This window comes from Arabidopsis lyrata (assembly GCF_000004255.2).
Source record: "Arabidopsis lyrata subsp. lyrata unplaced genomic scaffold ARALYscaffold_5, whole genome shotgun sequence".
NCBI classification, from domain to species: Eukaryota; Viridiplantae; Streptophyta; class Magnoliopsida; order Brassicales; family Brassicaceae; genus Arabidopsis; species Arabidopsis lyrata.
This window is the reverse complement of record NW_003302551.1, coordinates 20,316,959-20,334,172: the sequence shown is the minus strand read 5'-3', so window position 1 is coordinate 20,334,172 and position 17,214 is coordinate 20,316,959. Positions and strand designations below refer to the sequence as shown.

General features: G+C 38.5%; 6 protein-coding genes and 1 non-coding gene across 9 annotated transcripts; 3 read left to right on the top strand and 4 right to left on the bottom strand.

The window, feature by feature from the left end:
- Positions 1 to 54: 54 nt before the first annotated feature.
- LOC9312690 (golgin candidate 3) lies at positions 55 to 4,476 on the top strand. 3 transcript variants are annotated; one of them, XM_002878343.2, is made up of 15 exons: positions 55 to 466; positions 615 to 713; positions 784 to 906; positions 1,243 to 1,359; positions 1,589 to 1,697; positions 1,777 to 1,841; positions 1,932 to 2,099; positions 2,228 to 2,341; positions 2,447 to 2,587; positions 2,800 to 3,096; positions 3,176 to 3,241; positions 3,325 to 3,527; positions 3,626 to 3,680; positions 3,771 to 3,950; positions 4,090 to 4,476. In XM_002878343.2, exons 1-15 carry the CDS (start codon positions 266 to 268, stop codon positions 4,282 to 4,284), a joined length of 2,133 nt encoding a protein of 710 aa, XP_002878389.1. In that variant the 5' UTR covers positions 55 to 265; the 3' UTR covers positions 4,285 to 4,476. The 3 variants fall into 3 exon arrangements, with proteins under 3 accessions (XP_002878389.1, XP_020882531.1, XP_020882532.1); XM_021026872.1 differs by having other exon boundaries at positions 75 to 466; positions 790 to 906; XM_021026873.1 differs by lacking the exon at positions 1,243 to 1,359 and having other exon boundaries at positions 75 to 466.
- Positions 4,477 to 4,564: 88 nt separating this feature from the next.
- Positions 4,565 to 6,256, bottom strand: LOC9312689 (reticulon-like protein B6). Its single transcript, XM_021026874.1, has 5 exons — positions 5,867 to 6,256; positions 5,500 to 5,680; positions 5,267 to 5,408; positions 5,038 to 5,107; positions 4,565 to 4,935 (listed from the first exon to the last, which is right to left on the bottom strand). The coding sequence occupies exons 1-5, from the start codon at positions 6,066 to 6,068 to the stop codon at positions 4,769 to 4,771; spliced, it is 762 nt and encodes a 253-aa protein (XP_020882533.1). The 5' UTR covers positions 6,069 to 6,256; the 3' UTR covers positions 4,565 to 4,768.
- A 471-nt stretch (positions 6,257 to 6,727) lies between these two features.
- On the bottom strand, positions 6,728 to 7,840 carry LOC9312688 (RING-H2 finger protein ATL68). The gene has a single exon (XM_002876574.2). It carries the CDS (start codon positions 7,500 to 7,502, stop codon positions 6,867 to 6,869), a length of 636 nt encoding a protein of 211 aa, XP_002876620.1. The 5' UTR covers positions 7,503 to 7,840; the 3' UTR covers positions 6,728 to 6,866.
- An 88-nt stretch (positions 7,841 to 7,928) lies between these two features.
- TRNAE-CUC lies at positions 7,929 to 8,001 on the bottom strand. The gene has a single exon. It is a non-coding gene; the product is annotated as a tRNA-Glu (tRNA).
- A 105-nt stretch (positions 8,002 to 8,106) lies between these two features.
- LOC9314457 (proline iminopeptidase) lies at positions 8,107 to 10,654 on the bottom strand. The gene is made up of 10 exons (XM_021024355.1): positions 10,221 to 10,654; positions 10,003 to 10,139; positions 9,745 to 9,918; positions 9,416 to 9,652; positions 9,228 to 9,328; positions 9,073 to 9,145; positions 8,920 to 8,988; positions 8,721 to 8,828; positions 8,497 to 8,622; positions 8,107 to 8,418 (listed from the first exon to the last, which is right to left on the bottom strand). Exons 1-10 carry the CDS (start codon positions 10,555 to 10,557, stop codon positions 8,224 to 8,226), a joined length of 1,557 nt encoding a protein of 518 aa, XP_020880014.1. The 5' UTR covers positions 10,558 to 10,654; the 3' UTR covers positions 8,107 to 8,223.
- On the top strand, positions 10,641 to 12,470 carry LOC9314456 (3-methyl-2-oxobutanoate hydroxymethyltransferase 2, mitochondrial). The gene is made up of 5 exons (XM_002878342.2): positions 10,641 to 11,072; positions 11,210 to 11,416; positions 11,522 to 11,668; positions 11,854 to 11,907; positions 12,013 to 12,470. Exons 1-5 carry the CDS (start codon positions 10,668 to 10,670, stop codon positions 12,259 to 12,261), a joined length of 1,062 nt encoding a protein of 353 aa, XP_002878388.1. The 5' UTR covers positions 10,641 to 10,667; the 3' UTR covers positions 12,262 to 12,470.
- LOC9314455 (pentatricopeptide repeat-containing protein At5g28460) lies at positions 12,449 to 15,109 on the top strand. Its single transcript, XM_002878341.2, has one exon. The coding sequence runs from the start codon at positions 12,526 to 12,528 to the stop codon at positions 14,914 to 14,916; it is 2,391 nt and encodes a 796-aa protein (XP_002878387.2). The 5' UTR covers positions 12,449 to 12,525; the 3' UTR covers positions 14,917 to 15,109.
- The last annotated feature ends 2,105 nt before the right edge of the window (positions 15,110 to 17,214 follow it).

The window sequence follows — 17,214 nt, the reverse complement described above, 5'->3', positions numbered from 1 at the left end:
GTGATTTTGTTTCAAAACGTAACGATTGAGATAATTAATGAACAATTTTTTTATTTCAATTCCAAATCCCTCTCTTCTACGTTTCTCTCTGACCGGGAAACAAATCACTCATTCCGATCAAAACATTTTTTTTTTCTTTTCAAATTCGATTTTCTTTTAAAGTCTTTCCGACGAAGATTCATGTCTCTTTGATAGATAGAGAAGGAATCTGTGTTTCTGTGGGGTTTTGAGGCAACAGTAGGTGTTGAGACAGAGATAGAGAGCTATGTGGAGTTCAATTGAGAATTTTAAGGAGAACTTGCACAAGATCGCGCTCGATGTGCATGAAGACGATGACGAGGAAGACGATCTCCAAAGCTACGGTTACGCCAATGGCGTATCGGAATCTGATCGGAGGAAGTCCAGTGGTTTTAGGTCCTCCAGGTCCGCGATCTCCAATGGAATCGAATCGCCTGCTCATCATGAGGTATTTGCTCAGAATTGGAGAAATTTCCTGCTCGATTTTATAGATTAAGCATCCGAATTTCCTGCTCAAAATCTGTGATATGCGAAATGTAGTTGGTGTAGAGATAAGTTTTGATTGTTGTATAATTCAATTTTTGTATAAATTTTAGATTGAGCGGTATAAGGCAGAGATTAAGAAGCTTCAGGAATCTGAAGCAGATATCAAAGCCTTATCAGTGAATTATGCAGCTCTCTTAAGAGAGAAAGAGGTAAATTTGTGACACAATCTTCAAAGCCAATCTCTTCTTACATCAGAAAACAATACGGGATTATTTACAGGATCAGATTTCAAGATTGAACCAGGACAATGGTTCATTGAAACAATATCTGACCTCAACTAGTGCCGCTCTTAAAGAGGCTAGAACTGACATTTCCAGGGGATCAAACAACTATGCTATCAAGGTAGCCACTTCTTATTTTTGTTTCATCTCTATGCGATTTCATGCGCTGCAATACATATTATTTTAGGGAGGATGCAACTACTGTAATGTGTGAAGCATGTTTGGCATGGAACGCATTATTGCTAGGATTGGTTATATGCTTAGTTTATTAGTGGGGTTTACTAGGATAGAAAGCTTATCATGAGATCAAATATAATATCAAGATTCAAGGAAGCTGGATATTAAGAAAGTTTTGTCAACATCGCTATCTCAGATTCGTCTATTTGTTGATTTTGCTTAGAGATGCGTTCTTGCATGAAGGTCTTAAACTATTGAATTAATCTGTCATCTTCTCCAGGGAAACAATGATCAGTCACCCAATAATAGGCTACACAAATCTGTGTCATATTTAAAAAGTCCAAATCATATGTCAAATGGAAAAGGGAAGGATACCGATTCGTATATAAAGGAAAAGGTAACACTACATGTTTATTTACATTAACTTAAAATAATAGCTTTGTGGTCTTGAAATTGGTTGGTTTGGCGGATACATACTTCTGAGTTTCTGAATTTCTTTAGGTACATCTTGTAATACATAAGTAACCGTTTTCAGCACTAGTGTTAGTGTAGTGCCTTTTATTGTTCTGCAATGTTCTCGTTTGGTAACTACCATATTATAAGCGATAATCTGGATGTCCTTTTAGGACCTTGCAGATACGCTAGAAGATAGAACCAAATCAATGGCAGCTGTTCAAGCTATGGAGCTTGCCAAAGAGCGTGAAAAATTAAGAGATCTGCAGCTATCTCTGCAGGGTATATAATATCACTAGTAGCTTGGTGCTTCTTTTGTATCTCTGTTATCTAGTATTCTCACTTACCTTACTTTCATCAGAGGAGCGGAAAAGGAGTGAATCTTTCAAGGAGGAACTCGAGTCAATGAGGTTAGATAAAAACAAAGTAAGTCTTGCAGTTAGAAAAGAGACACTTTATGTATTCAGATAGGAATCACCTTCTTGAAGTTACAATTTTCTTATTTTCTGTTTGCAGACCTTCATGGAAATTAGCAAAATGCGTAGTGAATTGGATGCAAAATTACTTGAAATCAAACACTTGCAGATGAAGTTGAATGGTCGGGAAAGCCATGCTATTGGAAATGCCATGGAACATCTAAAAGAAGTTAACAAAGCTCTGGAGAATGAAAACAACGAGCTTAAGGTTTATTGTGTTCCATACTGCTGAATGGTTTTGCAAGCAAAAATTTCCCATTCACTAACTATGTGTATGTCTACTTTGACTTTTGGAATCTGGAACCGAATCTGATCTGCTTTTTCATCACTTCATAGTTGAAACGAAGTGAGCTAGAAGCTGCTTTAGAAGAAAGCAGGAAGCCAACCAGTAGCAAAGTCTTCCCGGACGCCACAGAGACTCGGACTAGGCATCCTAGTACTTTGGACAAGGTTCTTAACCCAGAAGGGACTTTATTTTAAACGCATTTTGCATTGCTTTTCTTTTAATGTGGAGCAATTTTTTTCCTTCCATATGCCTTTTCCATATTTAACTAGGAGAAGCCTGAAAGCTTTCCTGGAAAAGAAGAAATGGAGCAATCCCTGCAGAGGTTGGAAATGGATTTGAAGGAAACACGACGAGAAAGAGATAAGGCACGGCAAGAATTAAAACGGCTCAAACAGCACTTGCTAGAAAAGGTTAGTAGCTATCGTAAAAGCTAATTTTTTACTTAATCTATTATTGTGGGACATGGTTCCATATGTTGCAGTATTAGCTTTTGGATCATTAATTTGCAAATTATTTCGTTTTCTAGCTTCTAAGATTGTTATGAATTCAGTCTAAACAATGTTTTCTTGATAATTTTCTGTGAAGATAATTGAAAAGTGTGTTCTTTGCCATAATTTCACAGGAAACAGAGGAGTCTGAGAAAATGGATGAAGATAGCCGACTGATTGAAGAACTCCGCCAGACTAATGAATATCAAAGGTCTCAGATATCACAGTTCGAGAAAAGTCTTAAGCAGGCCATCGCGAATCAGGAGGATAACAGATTGAGCAATGACAACCAAATCCGAAAGTTAAAGGAGACAGTTGAAGACCTAAATCAAAAACTTACAAATTGTTTGAGAACAATCGAGTCCAAGAATGTTGAAATTTTAAATCTTCAAACTGCTCTAGGCCAGTATTACGCTGAAATCGAAGCTAAGGTTGGAATTAGGAAATTCAAAATCTTTCCTTTTTTATTCTTACACTCAATTTATCAATGTATTCGTATTCATTTTGTAGGAGCATTTTGAACGAGAGCTCATGATGGCTAAAGACGAGTTGATGAAGCTTTCTGCTCGTTTGAAAGTAGGAATATAACTATCTTTCCCTTTATTAAGTACAACCTGCCATAACGATATCTGTCTGATGCTATGTTACGGTTGCTGAAGGATTCTGATGAGCGGTTAGAGTCATCAAATAAAGAAAAGGAAGATGTCACATCCAAATTGTTGCATGCGGAAAAAGTGGCAGCGGAATGGAAAAACAGAGTAAGCAAGGTTGAAGAAGACAATGCAAAAGTACGACGTGTTCTTGAGCAGAGCATGACAAGGCTTAATAGAATGTCAATGGAGTCGGATTATCTTGTTGATAGGTACACCATTTATCACTTCGTATATATGGTTTCGAATTCGATTATCCTGTCTGAATTAGGTGTCTGATGCAATGATGAACCAACATGTGTCTTCGCAGGCGAATTGTTATCAAATTGCTGGTTACATACTTCCAGAAGAATCATAACAAAGAGGTAATAAACATTGATATTATTCTGAAATCCCGTTTTCACATATGAGAAATGTCTCTGATTTTACTCAGTTGTTTCATTGCTTTCGCCTAGGTTTTGGACCTCATGGTTCGGATGCTAGGATTCTCAGAGGAAGATAAAGAGCGGATTGGAGCGGCACAAGGTGGTAAAGGTGTTGTTAGAGGCGTATTGGGCTTTCCGGGTCGCTTTGTCGGCGGAATTTTGGGTGGGAAATCTGCAGAGTCACATGCTAATGCGGCTTCTGATAACCAGGTAAAAATTCTCCATAACATAATGAAGTACTGATCCAGTGGCTTAGAAACACCGGCATAGAATCAATACACAGAGCCAAGTTTCACTAAGAGAGATATTGTTGAGTATTTTTTTTTTTTTTTTGGAATTTGTATTACAGTCTTTTGCGGATCTATGGGTTGATTTCTTACTCAAAGACGCGGAAGAGCGAGAGAGAAGAGAAGCAGAAGAAGCAGCAGCGAATAAAGCCAAGCAAGATTCGGAGAGGACAAGACAAGATGCGGCTTTGTATGATTCAGAGTTCTCTACTGTGCCTCTCAGATCATCTGAGAATAATCAACGACTCTCGAGATAACTTCCTTAAAAGATGGTACATAGATACATTATACATACTTACATTTAAAATAGGAATTCGAATCTCTATCGTCTCTTTTGTTGTAATTATGATCTCACACCTTTGTTTGTTCGTTAATTTTCTTTTGTTGATGTACGCTGCTGACTTTTGATGGAAAGTTTGAATGAAAAATTACATCAGCTGGTACTGTGATTTTCTTTGTGAAGTAACAAAATTATTTCATTTTTATGAAAGGCTTACCATTCCATGAGGCATGAGCTAACGACTAAAAGAAATACCATACTAGTTACTAAATCGGCATTCACATAAATCATTTGAAATCATTTCCCACGAAAAAAAGGTGCAAGTCAAAATTAGAGAAGGGAAAGCACAGAATAACATATTTTCTGAAGTAAAAAATAAAAATGCCCCAAGACACAAAGCAAAACGTCAAGAGGAAAGAGAATAAGGAGAGAGAGAGGGAGGTTGCTTCACTCTAAAGTCTCTAACCCAACTTTGCCTTAAGGGAAGCAATAGGAAGCTTAGAAAGAACCTTCTCATCGAACACCATGTAATGTTTCTTCAGCTCCTTCAACGTCTTCTCTGCAACTGGATCTACCTTGTCCTCATGTTTCTCATACAACATTGGTACTGTATGCAACACCACAAAACCTTTTTTTTTCCACACAGATGGAGATAATTTCAGATTCAAACAATCGAAAAGACAAAAACTTTACACACCAAAAAACATTTTCTATCGGTACAAACACTTACAGATGTATAGCAGAGTCAAGAAGTTGAACCAGTTTCCCACGACAGAGATTATCCACAGCCCAACAACCACCTGACATACCAAATATATACACTAGTTCTTGTCACAAAACCCATGACAGAGCAGGATTCATGTGTAGATTGAACAAGTTCTTAACTTAGGCATACAACAATAGCATTTTCTTCTGTTAACTGAAAAATATCTACAAAACGAATTCGAACACAAACATACCATCAGAAATTTTTTCAAGTCCCTTCCTAAGGCAATGCTCCTTAGAATAACAAAGGCTTGGTTCAGCTCGTTTCTAAGTGCAGAAACAATCATAAGAAAATGTTCCTCTTTAATATGGATTTCAGGTATTTTAGGTGGAGTCCTGAAAATAAAAGAATTTTGGAACCTTTAAGCAAAGCAAAGAAAGAGATACATATAGGTTGTAACTTGAAACATGGCAACAAAAAGCTTACTTGTTCATAAAGGCATGAGCATTGGACAATAAAAACAGGGCTCCGAGAGCAAATATCAAAATGTGACACACAAGACTCAAGAAATGATACTCAACCAGTTCAAACAGAACCCATATCGCAGTTGCTACACCAAGAACAGAAGCTGAGAGTTTTTTATCCCTCCACAAGAACACATCAGCGGCTGCAAACAGAATTTAAAACCAATAAAAAAGGTAACAAATTGTGAAAAGGAAAATTTGCAAACTATAAGATAAATCATAGCAAAACAGTTATATCAACAAACATAATCAATCCTCATATAGCAGATCAAGCATCGACGAACGATTAACAGAGGAAAGAAATAGACAGAGATTAGAAGAAAACGTACGTAATCCACCACCGAGAACCTTGTGAACAGGCTTTTCTCTACCAAACAACCGATATATTTTGGCCTTCAAAGCTGATGGAGACTCTGGTTTCTCGTGCTCGGAATCAGACGACGACGAAGAATCGTGATCGTGGATCTTCTCAGCGATCTTATCCATCAGAGATTCTTCCTTCGGCATAGATTTCTCCAATTCTTCCGCCATTGTCGTTTACTTTTACCCGATTTCGATCCAACGTGATGAGAAAGTTATTAAGGTAGAGAGAGAGAGAGAACGAATGGTGAAATAGGTTTTATTAGGCGACTTATGAACGAGCCTTTAGATTCGGGACCCGAACCACAAAGATACGTTAACGGCGTTAGTCTTTTTTAAAGAAAGGAATAAACGGACGTCAGCGTTTAGTGCCTTGAACGTGGAGGCAACCAAAGGATCCAAAGGCCTAGTGGGCCTGGTGCGCTGTGTCGTCTTTTTTACTTACATAAAGTAACCGACAAGCGTAAGAAAATTCTGTACACGTGGCACTCATCGGTTCACTGAAGATTAATATCAACGGCTCACTCGTTTTCAAAAAAAAAAGCGGTGGATAAAACGACGCCGGGCCAACATTTCGTGAGTGAGAGTGGGAAAGTCTCTACCTCAGTTAGAAAACATATGTTTAAGTCAACGTTACCAATATTTAGGGACATTATTGTTCAAATCTCAAGTTCCAACTAATTTGTTCCCATCTCTAGAGACATTCATCTTCGACAATTAATCTAATCTAATTAGATTATTTACATATTTGACTTTATAGTCCAAATCTCGATTAGCTAACTAAAATATAAGAAGATGCATGCAACAGTAATTTTTTATGAAAAAAAAAAAAAAAAAAAACAGTAATTTTTATGTTTGTTTGATACAAACTTTTAAATACATGACAAAGAATATGTAAAGCAAATCAATAAAATACCAAGAAAAAAAGATATTATAATAAATGCCACGGAGCAAAAAAAAAGAAATGTTTTATCTTCTGGATCTCCTCCGATCGGCGGCGTATTGAGACAACGGCACAACTTCCGACAAAGGAGTTGACTGCGGCGTAGATTGCGGCGTCGGAAGTGGAGAATTCCGGCAAACGGGACAAGAACCATTGAGCTTAAGCCAAGCGTCAAGACAATAAACATGGAAGTAGTGTTTACACTCAGGCATCATCCTTAACATCTCTTCTTCCATATACTCACATAGACAGATCGAACACGTCGTATCTCCTCTTTCTCCGTCGTGAAATCCATCTCCGTCGACGACGGCGGTGATATCTTTAGTGAAATGGAATTTAGGGTAAGAGTTGATGATTGAATGATCAAGTCCTCCAACGACGACGTTTCCAGACTCAAGATCGTCGTCTTCAGCTACGAATATGATTCTTGGGACGATTACGCTACGGTCTCTAAAAGATGCGTTAGCGTTAGCGGTTGCGGCGGAGGCAGAGAAGCGAAGGCGTGAGGCGCGGCAGCAGATGTAAGAAGAGAGGATGATTGTGGAGATAAGAACGAGGAAACCTAGAGCTATGGCTATGGAGTAGCCAAGGCCGAGGCTAGTTATATAGGTAGGGATAGGGACAGGAGGCGGAGGAGGAAAGACGGCGGCGGCGGTTGACATTTGATGGTGAAGAAAGAGGTTAGGGCCATGTGGGATTGGCGTCGAGAGAGAGAGATGGGAAAAAGAGTGATTGAGGAGGTGGGTGGGGAAATGTAGCTACGGCATTGAATACAATGTTTGGCAAATATTAATAGCTTTGCATTTATTAGGTTTCTTGTTATAGGTTTTGTGAATAGTGACTTCACTTAGTAGTGTGGCCCAAGGGAGGTCAAATTTTCTAGTCTTATTTAGTTTAAATGTTTGAGCCGTATGACATTGGACATGTGTGATCTTTTGTTGTTGTTTGCCTCTGTAGCTATTTTCGTTTCATCATTCAAGATCTTATTGAGCAATGAGCAGAGAGTAGTATCTTATCGTAAGATTCTTACGACTTCTAAGTTCATTCTGTTATAGGAATAAAAACAAAAAAAAAAAAAAGCAAAAAATCTCCGTTGCCGGGACTCGAACCCGGGTCTCTCGGGTGAGAGCCGAGTATCCTGACCAGCTAGACTACAACGGATTTTGCTAAACCAACTTCGTATATTATTTAAGTAGTATCGGACATTTACATTCTCGCGCTCACCTGCGAAGCTTTGCACGAACACTAAATGGAAAGGAAACTCAAAACTTGAAAGACTTTTCTTTATTCATTCTCTTTCTTTTTACTCACTTAATTCTCAAAGAAGGTACAAAGAAGAAAACCACAAGTCACAAAGCTTCGACTAGTACAAGGAATCAAAACTCAAAAGAGAGGCTTTTTCCCATTAATCATTCCCAACAAATGATCAATAATTTGTCTTCCAGCATCACGAAGACCCGAATGCATAAACTCATTCGTTACCCAAAGCCTGATACCCGAAATCTGAGAAGCTGTTTCTGTCACTAGCTTGAAGTTTACATACATATCTTCGTAGTATACCGCTGCAGCAACAGGCACCTACCGAAAGGAAATCATGTGAAAACAGAGTACATTGTTTGATCCATACGAAAGAACGATGAAGATTCTGAGACAGACCTTGTTATTCTGTAATCTAGGAACATCATATAATGGAGGCCAATCCTCTTTCTTGGCCAAAAGATCGGCGGCAGCTTTAAATGGCTTCAAGGCATGAATCTCATCAAACATCCATGGAAATATCATCTATACAAATCCCAATTCTATTTTAGTTTAGCAATGTGAACCAGTCATCCAAGCTATGAGCTATTAACCATACAATTAGAAATACTCGAAACCTGTACCTCTCCTGTGAAGAGTACAGGCTGACTTTCTTTGACTGCCTTCAGTACGTCGAATTTGTACTCATATTTATCCCGTAATCTATGAGCAGACCATCCTGATGAAGCACCCTGAAAAAGTTTCCAATTAAACATAAACGATAACAAGAAGAAGCAATTGTATGAAATGGAAAAGAAGATGAGGAATTTGAAGAGACTATACCTCACAGTATATGGCCTCGTGGAGAAGAGCATATAGTGGATTTGTATCAAAAGAATGCCAACTCTCAAACTGCAGCAACGATAAAATGTCTCAGACTATTGATCCATCTTTGAACAGATACTCGAAAACAACAAATTTTTGTGGGTCTCTTACAGCGTTTAAGAAGAACTGACTAATACGCTTTGGAGCTCCAGGAACTAAAATAGGATCCCATACTCTCTCCAACCTGTGATCAATTAAGAAGGCAAGACTTAACACACGACATGTGAGGTGATTGATAAACATTATTAACCAAGCTAAACTCTTACATATAATGCAGGCGCTCAAAACCAGTACTTGATCCTAAACCAGAAAGACCAAGAGTTTGAAGACCCTTAGGAGTGAGAATGCCTCCTGATGGAAGAGGTACCTAAATACAAATAACAGAGAAAGGTAAGGAACTATACTAAACTATACTAACTGGTCTGTGGATTTTGTAAATGTTGTAATCCCTCACCCCGCCACCTTCAGATTCAACCAAGTACTTTACGATTTCGCGAACAATCTCAATGTCTTCAGGGAATCTCTGGTAGTATTTCTCGTTTTGGCGAGCAACTTGTTCAAAACCGGCTTCATACACATCATCTGCTGTACATGTTTTGCCAATTGGTGGGATTCCTCCAGTTATTAGCACTTGTTTAAGTCCTTCTGGCGCAAAGCTCAAATAAGTAAGTGCGCAAAAGCCACCAAAACTCTACAGAGACAACAATTGAAACAAAATGATGAACAAGTAATCAAATGACAAGAACTGATGCAGAGTAACTGGACAATACAGAGACAAACTACCTGACCCAAAATTGTCCACGGATCAGCATTAGGAACAAGACGAACTCTAATAAACTCAGCATCCTTAACTATATTATCAGCTCGAAAGTGAACCAAATAATCAGCTAAATCCTTGGCTGATTTGAATTGAAGCATAGAGGAAGATGTTAAAGGAGTTGACAAGCCTGTTCCTCTCTGGAATACCAACAAAATTATAGCAACACAAAGACTAAAAAACACTGTCCAGAGAAGAGCATAAAACTATATAAAGTATCATACTTGATCAAGTAGGATAACGCGAAACTCCTCACAAGCTCTTTGAATCCATCCACTAGCTTCACTAGGCCTTGGACCTTCAAATCCTGGACCACCTTGTAAATACAATAAATACGGCATTGCTTGTTCCTCTTTCCCTACTACAAAAACAAAGACACAAATATTTAGCTTCGTAATCACAGAAAGACTTCTGAACCAAAAAGCTCCAAATTTTAAGTTACCCGCAACGATTTCTCGAGCGAAGACGGTGATCTTAGGAGAAGTTTTGGAATTGAAGGAATAATCAAGAGGAACTATGAACCGGTGGTCACGCAATCGGAGCTCCGGCACCGAAAACCACTTTCCTGTGACATGCTCCGGCCTCGATTCCCCAGCTATCTCGACGGAGACGGATTCTGCTCCAGCCATGGAAGTGATTACACGACAAAATCTCCGGCGACGATAGAAATTGATAAAACCCGGAACTGAACCAGACGATTTCGATGGAGTAGTAGATAAAGAGAGTACGAAAGCAGTCAACTTTGGAATCGGAGTCACCAGCGCGTGAGTCGCCAACATCGTTTTTATTCAATTTTTCTTTTTAGAGAATCCAAAAGCAGAAGAAAAGTCTTTAAATTTAAAATTAATTTCAGGTTCGAATTCCAAAATCGCTTTCATCAGCAACAACAATGGCTGCTTCGCTCGTCAGGAGTTGCTCTCGTGCTTCGAGGGCCATCACCACCGTCCGGTTTATGAGCAACGTACCGGAGAACACGGTTTACGGAGGACCGAAATCGCAAAACCCGAATCAGAGAGTGACTTTGACGCAATTGAGACAGAAGCATCGGAAAGGTGAGCCGATAACTATGGTCACCGCCTATGATTATCCGTCTGCCGTTCACATCGATACAGCCGGAATTGATGTTTGTCTCGTCGGAGATTCAGCTGCCATGGTTGTTCATGGCTATGACACCACTCTTCCTATCTCCTTAGACGAGATGCTTGTTCACTGTCGCGCCGTCGCTCGTGGAGCCAAAAGACCACTTCTCGTTGGCGATTTGCCATTTGGTACTTATGAATCTAGCACCAATCAGGTGAATAATCTCGAAAGTTGGATGCTTTGTTTCCAATTCACAACCCGAATGATCCATTTGATATGACCATCAAATTTGCTGTTGTTCGAGCAAAGCATCGATTTGGTTGATTAAGATTTAGTTTCAATGATGTTCAGGCGGTTGATACTGCAGTAAGAGTGTTGAAAGAAGGAGGAATGGATGCTATTAAACTTGAAGGAGGATCACCTTCAAGGATCACTGCTGCAAAATCCATTGTGGAAGCAGGAATTGCTGTTATGGGACATGTTGGGTTGACTCCTCAGGCTATCAGTGTTCTTGGTGGTTTTAGGCCACAGGGCAAAAACATTGCTAGTGCTGTTAAGGTCTGGCTATAAGGGTTCATGCATGTGTATGTAATCTACTAATCCTATGAGGTTATTTTTTTGGTGTGTGATGAAATTGTTTTCTCTCTTATTTGGTGGGATTAGGTTGTGGAAACTGCAATGGCTTTGCAAGAAGCTGGATGTTTTTCGGTTGTTTTAGAATGTGTTCCGCCTCCTGTGGCTGCTGCTGCAACCTCTGCTCTTAATATTCCAACCATTGGCATAGGAGCTGGCCCTTTCTGCAGTGGTCAGGTTCGTTTTGACACTCTTTACACTGGCTTTTTTCGGTTTCATGTGCTTATATATGCTCTGATTGAATAAACCATATTCTCAATTATTGGCCTTTTTGCATGATTAAAGAGTAAGATCAGCACAAAAAGAGTGAGTTATCTACTACTATTCTGTTCAAGTATGTCCCATATTTCTTGTGGATGCAGGTTTTAGTTTACCATGATCTTCTGGGAATGATGCAGCATCCACATCATGCTAAGGTCAAATCCTGGACCAATCATATATCATCATGCTTCTTCCTGTATTTATGATTCATTATCTCATAGTTTCCGCTGTGCTGCATCCCTATACTTTTTCATTTTCAGGTTACTCCAAAGTTTTGCAAACAGTACGCTCAAGTAGGAGAAGTGATCAACAAAGCCCTCTTAGAGTATAAGGAAGAAGTATCTAAACACTTGTTTCCAGGTCCTTCTCACAGCCCTTACAAGATCGCCTCAAGCGACCTCGACGGATTCTTAAGCGAGTTACAGAATCTGGGCTTAGATAAAGCTGCTTCTGCTGCAGCAGCATCAGCTGAAAAGATGGAGCCTTCAGATTCATCATCTTCTCAGTGACAAAGCTGTACCAATTCGCTTAGCTCTTCATTTTGAGTAGGCAGGCAGATCTGGTTCAAGAAATAAAAATCCTTTAATAGGATAGTTTTTTGCGGGTAAACTTAGTGTAATCCATAGGAGCTATTTCATGAGTTGAGGGTGGTGGCTTGATTAATAAAACAATGAGGATAATGTTTTGATGAAAATAAAATTTCGTCCTCGTTTTGTAATATTGTAAAGGTTTTTTGTTTGGGCCAAAATAAGTGTGGAAGCCCATTATTTCAAATGGGCCCAACTTCTTATTCGTTGAATCCGCCGAACAGAGTTCGTCTTCTCTCACTTATTCCCGGTGGCCGTCTGTTTCAAACCTTGACGATGAGTATCGTGCTATCGATTTCCCGGCGCCGGCACTCTTATATTCTGCTCAACCAGTTCCGATTAATCCGCTGTTTTTCTGATGAAGTTGACCCACGGCCAGAAATCAAATCGGAGAGCCAGGAATTTGTAGTAGTCAAGTTTTTGAAAAATCTTCAAAAAATCCCGCAACATGATTGGGCGTCGAGTGAATCGCTAAGTTCGCTACTCGTATCTTCTTCTTCTCATTCTCCTCTAGTATTCTCGCAAATCACGCGGCGGCTGGGATCGTACTCTCTGGCAATCTCTTTCTTCGAGTACCTTGATTCGAAATCTCAGTCTCTGAAACGCCGTGAAGAATCTCTCTCCTTGGCACTTCAGTCGGTTATTGAATTCGCCGGTAGTGAACCTGACTCGCGAGATAAACTTCTCCGTCTCTACGAGATCGCCAAAGAGAAGAACATTCCGCTTACTGTCGTTGCCACTAAGCTTCTGATCCGATGGTTTGGGCGTATGGGTATGGCGAATCAGTCGGTTCTTGTATACGAACGACTCGATTCGAATATGAAAAACTCGCAAGTTCGTAATGTTGTGATCGACGTCTTGCTAAGAAATGGACTTGTGGATGATGCCTTCAAGGTGCTCGACGAAATGCTTCAGAAAGAGTCTGTTTTTCCTCCTAACAGAATCACTGCGGATATTGTGCTCCACGAGGTTTGGAAGGGAAGGCTTTTGACAGAAGAAAAGATTATTGGGTTGATTTCAAGATTTAGCTCTCATGGTGTCTCCCCAAACTCTGTTTGGTTGACTCGGTTTATATCAAGTCTATGCAAAAATGCTCGCACCAATGCAGCTTGGGATATTTTGAGTGACTTGATGAAGAACAAAGCCCCTCTTGAAGCTCCTCCCTTCAATGCGCTTTTGTCATGCTTAGGAAGGAATATGAACATTGGTAGAATGAATGCTTTAGTCTTGAAGATGGATGAGATGAAAATTCGGCCTGATGTTGTGACTTTAGGGATTCTTATCAACACTTTGTGCAAATCAAGGAGGGTCGATGAAGCTCTCCAAGTTTTTGAACAAATGTGTGGAAAGAGAACTGATGATGGGAATGTTATCAAAGCTGATTCGATTCATTTTAATACTCTCATCGACGGGCTCTGCAAGGTGGGGAGGTTGAAAGAAGCAGAGGAGTTATTGGTAAGGATGAAAATGGAAGAGAGATGTGTGCCCAATACAGTTACTTACAATTGCTTGATTGATGGGTATTGCCGAGCTGGAAAGCTAGAGACTGCTAAAGAAGTTGTTTCTCGGATGAAAGAGGATGGGATTAAACCTGATGTGGTTACTGTTAATACAATTGTCGGTGGGATGTGCAGGCACCATGGATTGAACATGGCGGTTCTTTTCTTTATGGATATGGAAAAGGAAGGCGTGAAAGGGAATGTGGTTACTTATATGACATTGATTCATGCTTGTTGCAGCCTCAGTAACATAGAAAAGGCTATGCATTGGTTTGACAAAATGTTGGAAGCTGGTTGTTCTCCTGATGCAAAGATCTATTATGCTTTGATCTCTGGATTGTGCCAAGTTAGACGGGATCATGATGCCATTAGAGTGGTGGAGAAACTGAGAGAGGGAGGGTTTTCTCTTGACTTATTGGCTTACAACATGCTTATTGGGTTGTTTTGTGATAAGAACAATGCAGAGAAAGTCTACGAGATGCTAACCGATATGGAGAAAGAAGGGATGAAACCCGATTCCATCACTTACAACACTCTGATTTCGTTTTTCGGTAAACACAAGGACTTCGAGAGTGTTGAGAGAATGATGGAACAGATGAGAGAAGACGAGTTAGACCCGACTGTTGCGACATATGGAGCGGTAATTGAAGCTTATTGCTCAGTCGGGGAATTAGGCGAAGCATTGAAGCTCTTTAAGGACATGGGTTTGCGCTCAAAGGTCAATCCCAACACTGTGATATACAACATTCTTATAAACGCCTTTTCTAAGCTGGGGAATTTCGGACAAGCGCTGTCTCTGAAAGAGGAAATGAAGATGAAGATGGTGAGACCTAATGTTGAAACTTACAATGCCTTGTTTAAGTGTCTTAAAGAGAAGAACCAAGCGGAAACATTGCTTAAACTGATGGATGAGATGGTCGAACAGTCCTGTGAACCAAATCAGATCACAATGGAGATTCTAATGGAGCGTCTCTCGGGTTCTGATGAGTTAGTGAAGCTGAGGAAGTTTATGCAAGGTTACTCTGTTGCTTCTCCGACCGAGAAAGCTTCACCTTTCGATGTCTTTAGCTTGGGATAATGTTGGTTCAGATTCAGTAACCTAATGATTAGTATAATGTTTCTAATCATTTCTTGATTCTGCATTCCTTTTATACAATTACACAATCGCTATTTATGTTTGGTTATTGCTAAACTTTATTAACCGTAAGAAAAATTCCATTGTAGCATTCTACAATTCTCAATGCATTAGCTTAAATAAGCCCATTTACTTATGGGCCTTGTGTATTTGAGCTCCATGAGATTGGGACAGACACGTGCCTTGAATTGAATGGTTATTTACTCGTTCATTGGACCTGACTAGTAGCGAATTTGACTCGCGTCTCTTTTTTTCAGACAACTGAGAAGCGGAAGTCAAAGCTGCCATTTGCTCAACAAGTTGACTAGTTTTGTTTTAATCTTGTTTTTAAATATATTTGCCCATATATATATATATATATATATATATATATATATATATTAATTAAAATAACAATACTATTAATCTTAAGCTATTTGATAAATTGTTGACTAATCATTATAACTCCCCTAAGAGCCTAGGGGTCACGACCGTTAGATCTTAGCACTAAAATTTCATTAGTGTATAAATCACGGTTTATTAATGTACACCCTCTTGGCAATAATTGATTACAACCTTTTTTCCGTATTATATACTCCGACTTACTACGTAGTACATTCGTACATTTTATTATGTTTGAGGAACAAAATAATAGTAATATATTCTTGAGCCCAAATAAATATTATGATAATTTTTTCAAGAATGTAAAATAGAACTATTCCCCCAAGAATATTACTACGTACACGTTAAACCAAAAAAAAAAAAAAAAGATATTACTACACGACACAAAAATCTTTTTTTGGTAATTATAAGAGACAAAAATCTATTCCATGGTAGAGAGGAATATTTAAACAGTTGTATTTTTTACGTACGTTGAACTAAAAAATTCTATAAAAAAATATTCTTCTCGAATCTTATGCAATGTGGATATGGAAATTTAGAACACAGATTCTCTTTCACCTCTTGAGGTTTTGTTATAATTAACCGTCAGATTTTTAAGCGCCATTGAGGTTTTGTATCATGCGTCAAATAAGAAATGATTTTATGTTACAATCTACAACTTACGACCGATTTGGCAAAGAAACATCACATTTATTTACTTAAACTTACAACCTTTGGAAGCTGAACCATTATGTTTATGCTTTGCTTCCGACTTCCGATCGTTGTTCATATGTATATATATGTTAGTCACAATATAAAGCCAAAAGCATCACATGTATTTACGAAAGAAGAAATCAGAATTTGTTTAAGACTCAAACAAAAGATTTTAAAAAATGTTGGCGTAAAAAAAAAAACTAACAATATTCTATAGGGGACAGCCAATATCACACTACAGTCCCTGTATACAAAAGGCATTTTGTTACACGTACGTGTACGTATTCTTTTTCCCTACAAATACACTCTAAGAAAACGAGTAATCACTAAACTTAAATACGATGTGTCCTGTGTCCGTCTAGGTTTAGACTTTTTGATCTCCGACCAATTCAATCGAAGGCAAAGGTTAATCTAGATAGAAGTTTTACTACAAATTAAATGCAATAAATCTAGAAAGCCGCCCATAAAGATTTGATCTCCATTCCTTAGTGGGCTGCTGCCATGTGTTAATACTTTCAAATTTGGTTTCACATTTTCATTTTGTGGGTTACTATAAACATAATGAATGACCTTGACGAAGTCTTAGGGTTAAACACCAACGACCAACCTAATACCGAAGTATAATCTTTCTACATCATTTTATTCCTCTTAAACTAATTTAAAATGGAGAAAAATAAAATTTCAAATTTTAATTGCACGTGATTAGACCATGATCACGTTTCGGTCGACAACGCAAGTAATTTTAAAACTTAATATGATTTGAAAAAGGTAAAACACCAAGTCAAGGTAAACATTTCCCCCCGAATCTTATATCAACGTGGGTCTAATAATAGAGTTCGTAAGACTTGAACTTGTTAATTTGTTACTACGTTGAATCTTTAAAACACTCTCGACTTTTAATTTGTTTATTTTCTTTTGTCTCTAGAACCTCTTGCTTGATCTAATTTTTTTTTTTTTTTTTTTTGCTTGCTTGATCTAATTGTTTAACTAAAAATAATTTAAACACAAAGTCTACATAATGTTATAATTAGTTATTACCGTGATACCAAGTCGGCTGTAATTTTAACAAAAAAATAGTCTGGTGTACTCCAAAACATTTTTTAAAGAACCATAAATACAAGTATACTTTGTCTCACAATGTTTTTCATAGGATCGTATCTAAAAGTT

Bases quoted from the DNA above. Each gene is read 5' to 3' on its own strand.
- LOC9312688 (XM_002876574.2), bottom strand. From the start codon at position 7,502: ATGTCAACCGCCGCCGCCGTCTTTCCTCCTCCGCCTCCTGTCCCTATC.
- LOC9314455 (XM_002878341.2), top strand. From the start codon at position 12,526: ATGGGCCCAACTTCTTATTCGTTGAATCCGCCGAACAGAGTTCGTCTT.
- LOC9314456 (XM_002878342.2), top strand. From the start codon at position 10,668: ATGGCTGCTTCGCTCGTCAGGAGTTGCTCTCGTGCTTCGAGGGCCATC. The intron at 11,417-11,521 runs GTCTGGCTATAA...TGGTGGGATTAG, and splicing joins ACATTGCTAGTGCTGTTAAG to GTTGTGGAAACTGCAATGGC. The intron at 11,908-12,012 runs GTCAAATCCTGG...TTTCATTTTCAG, and splicing joins AGCATCCACATCATGCTAAG to GTTACTCCAAAGTTTTGCAA.
- LOC9312690 (XM_002878343.2), top strand. From the start codon at position 266: ATGTGGAGTTCAATTGAGAATTTTAAGGAGAACTTGCACAAGATCGCG. The intron at 1,842-1,931 runs GTAAGTCTTGCA...TTCTGTTTGCAG, and splicing joins TGAGGTTAGATAAAAACAAA to ACCTTCATGGAAATTAGCAA. The intron at 3,242-3,324 runs GTAGGAATATAA...CGGTTGCTGAAG, and splicing joins AGCTTTCTGCTCGTTTGAAA to GATTCTGATGAGCGGTTAGA.
- LOC9314457 (XM_021024355.1), bottom strand. From the start codon at position 10,557: ATGTTGGCGACTCACGCGCTGGTGACTCCGATTCCAAAGTTGACTGCT. The intron at 9,919-10,002 runs GTATGATACTTT...TTGGTATTCCAG, and splicing joins GCGTTATCCTACTTGATCAA to AGAGGAACAGGCTTGTCAAC. The intron at 8,989-9,072 runs GTAAGAGACCCA...TCGTTGCTGCAG, and splicing joins GTCAGTTCTTCTTAAACGCT to TTTGAGAGTTGGCATTCTTT.
- LOC9312689 (XM_021026874.1), bottom strand. From the start codon at position 6,068: ATGGCGGAAGAATTGGAGAAATCTATGCCGAAGGAAGAATCTCTGATG. The intron at 5,681-5,866 runs GTACGTTTTCTT...TTCTGTTTGCAG, and splicing joins GGTTCTCGGTGGTGGATTAC to CCGCTGATGTGTTCTTGTGG. The intron at 5,409-5,499 runs GTAAGCTTTTTG...TTTTATTTTCAG, and splicing joins GCTCATGCCTTTATGAACAA to GACTCCACCTAAAATACCTG.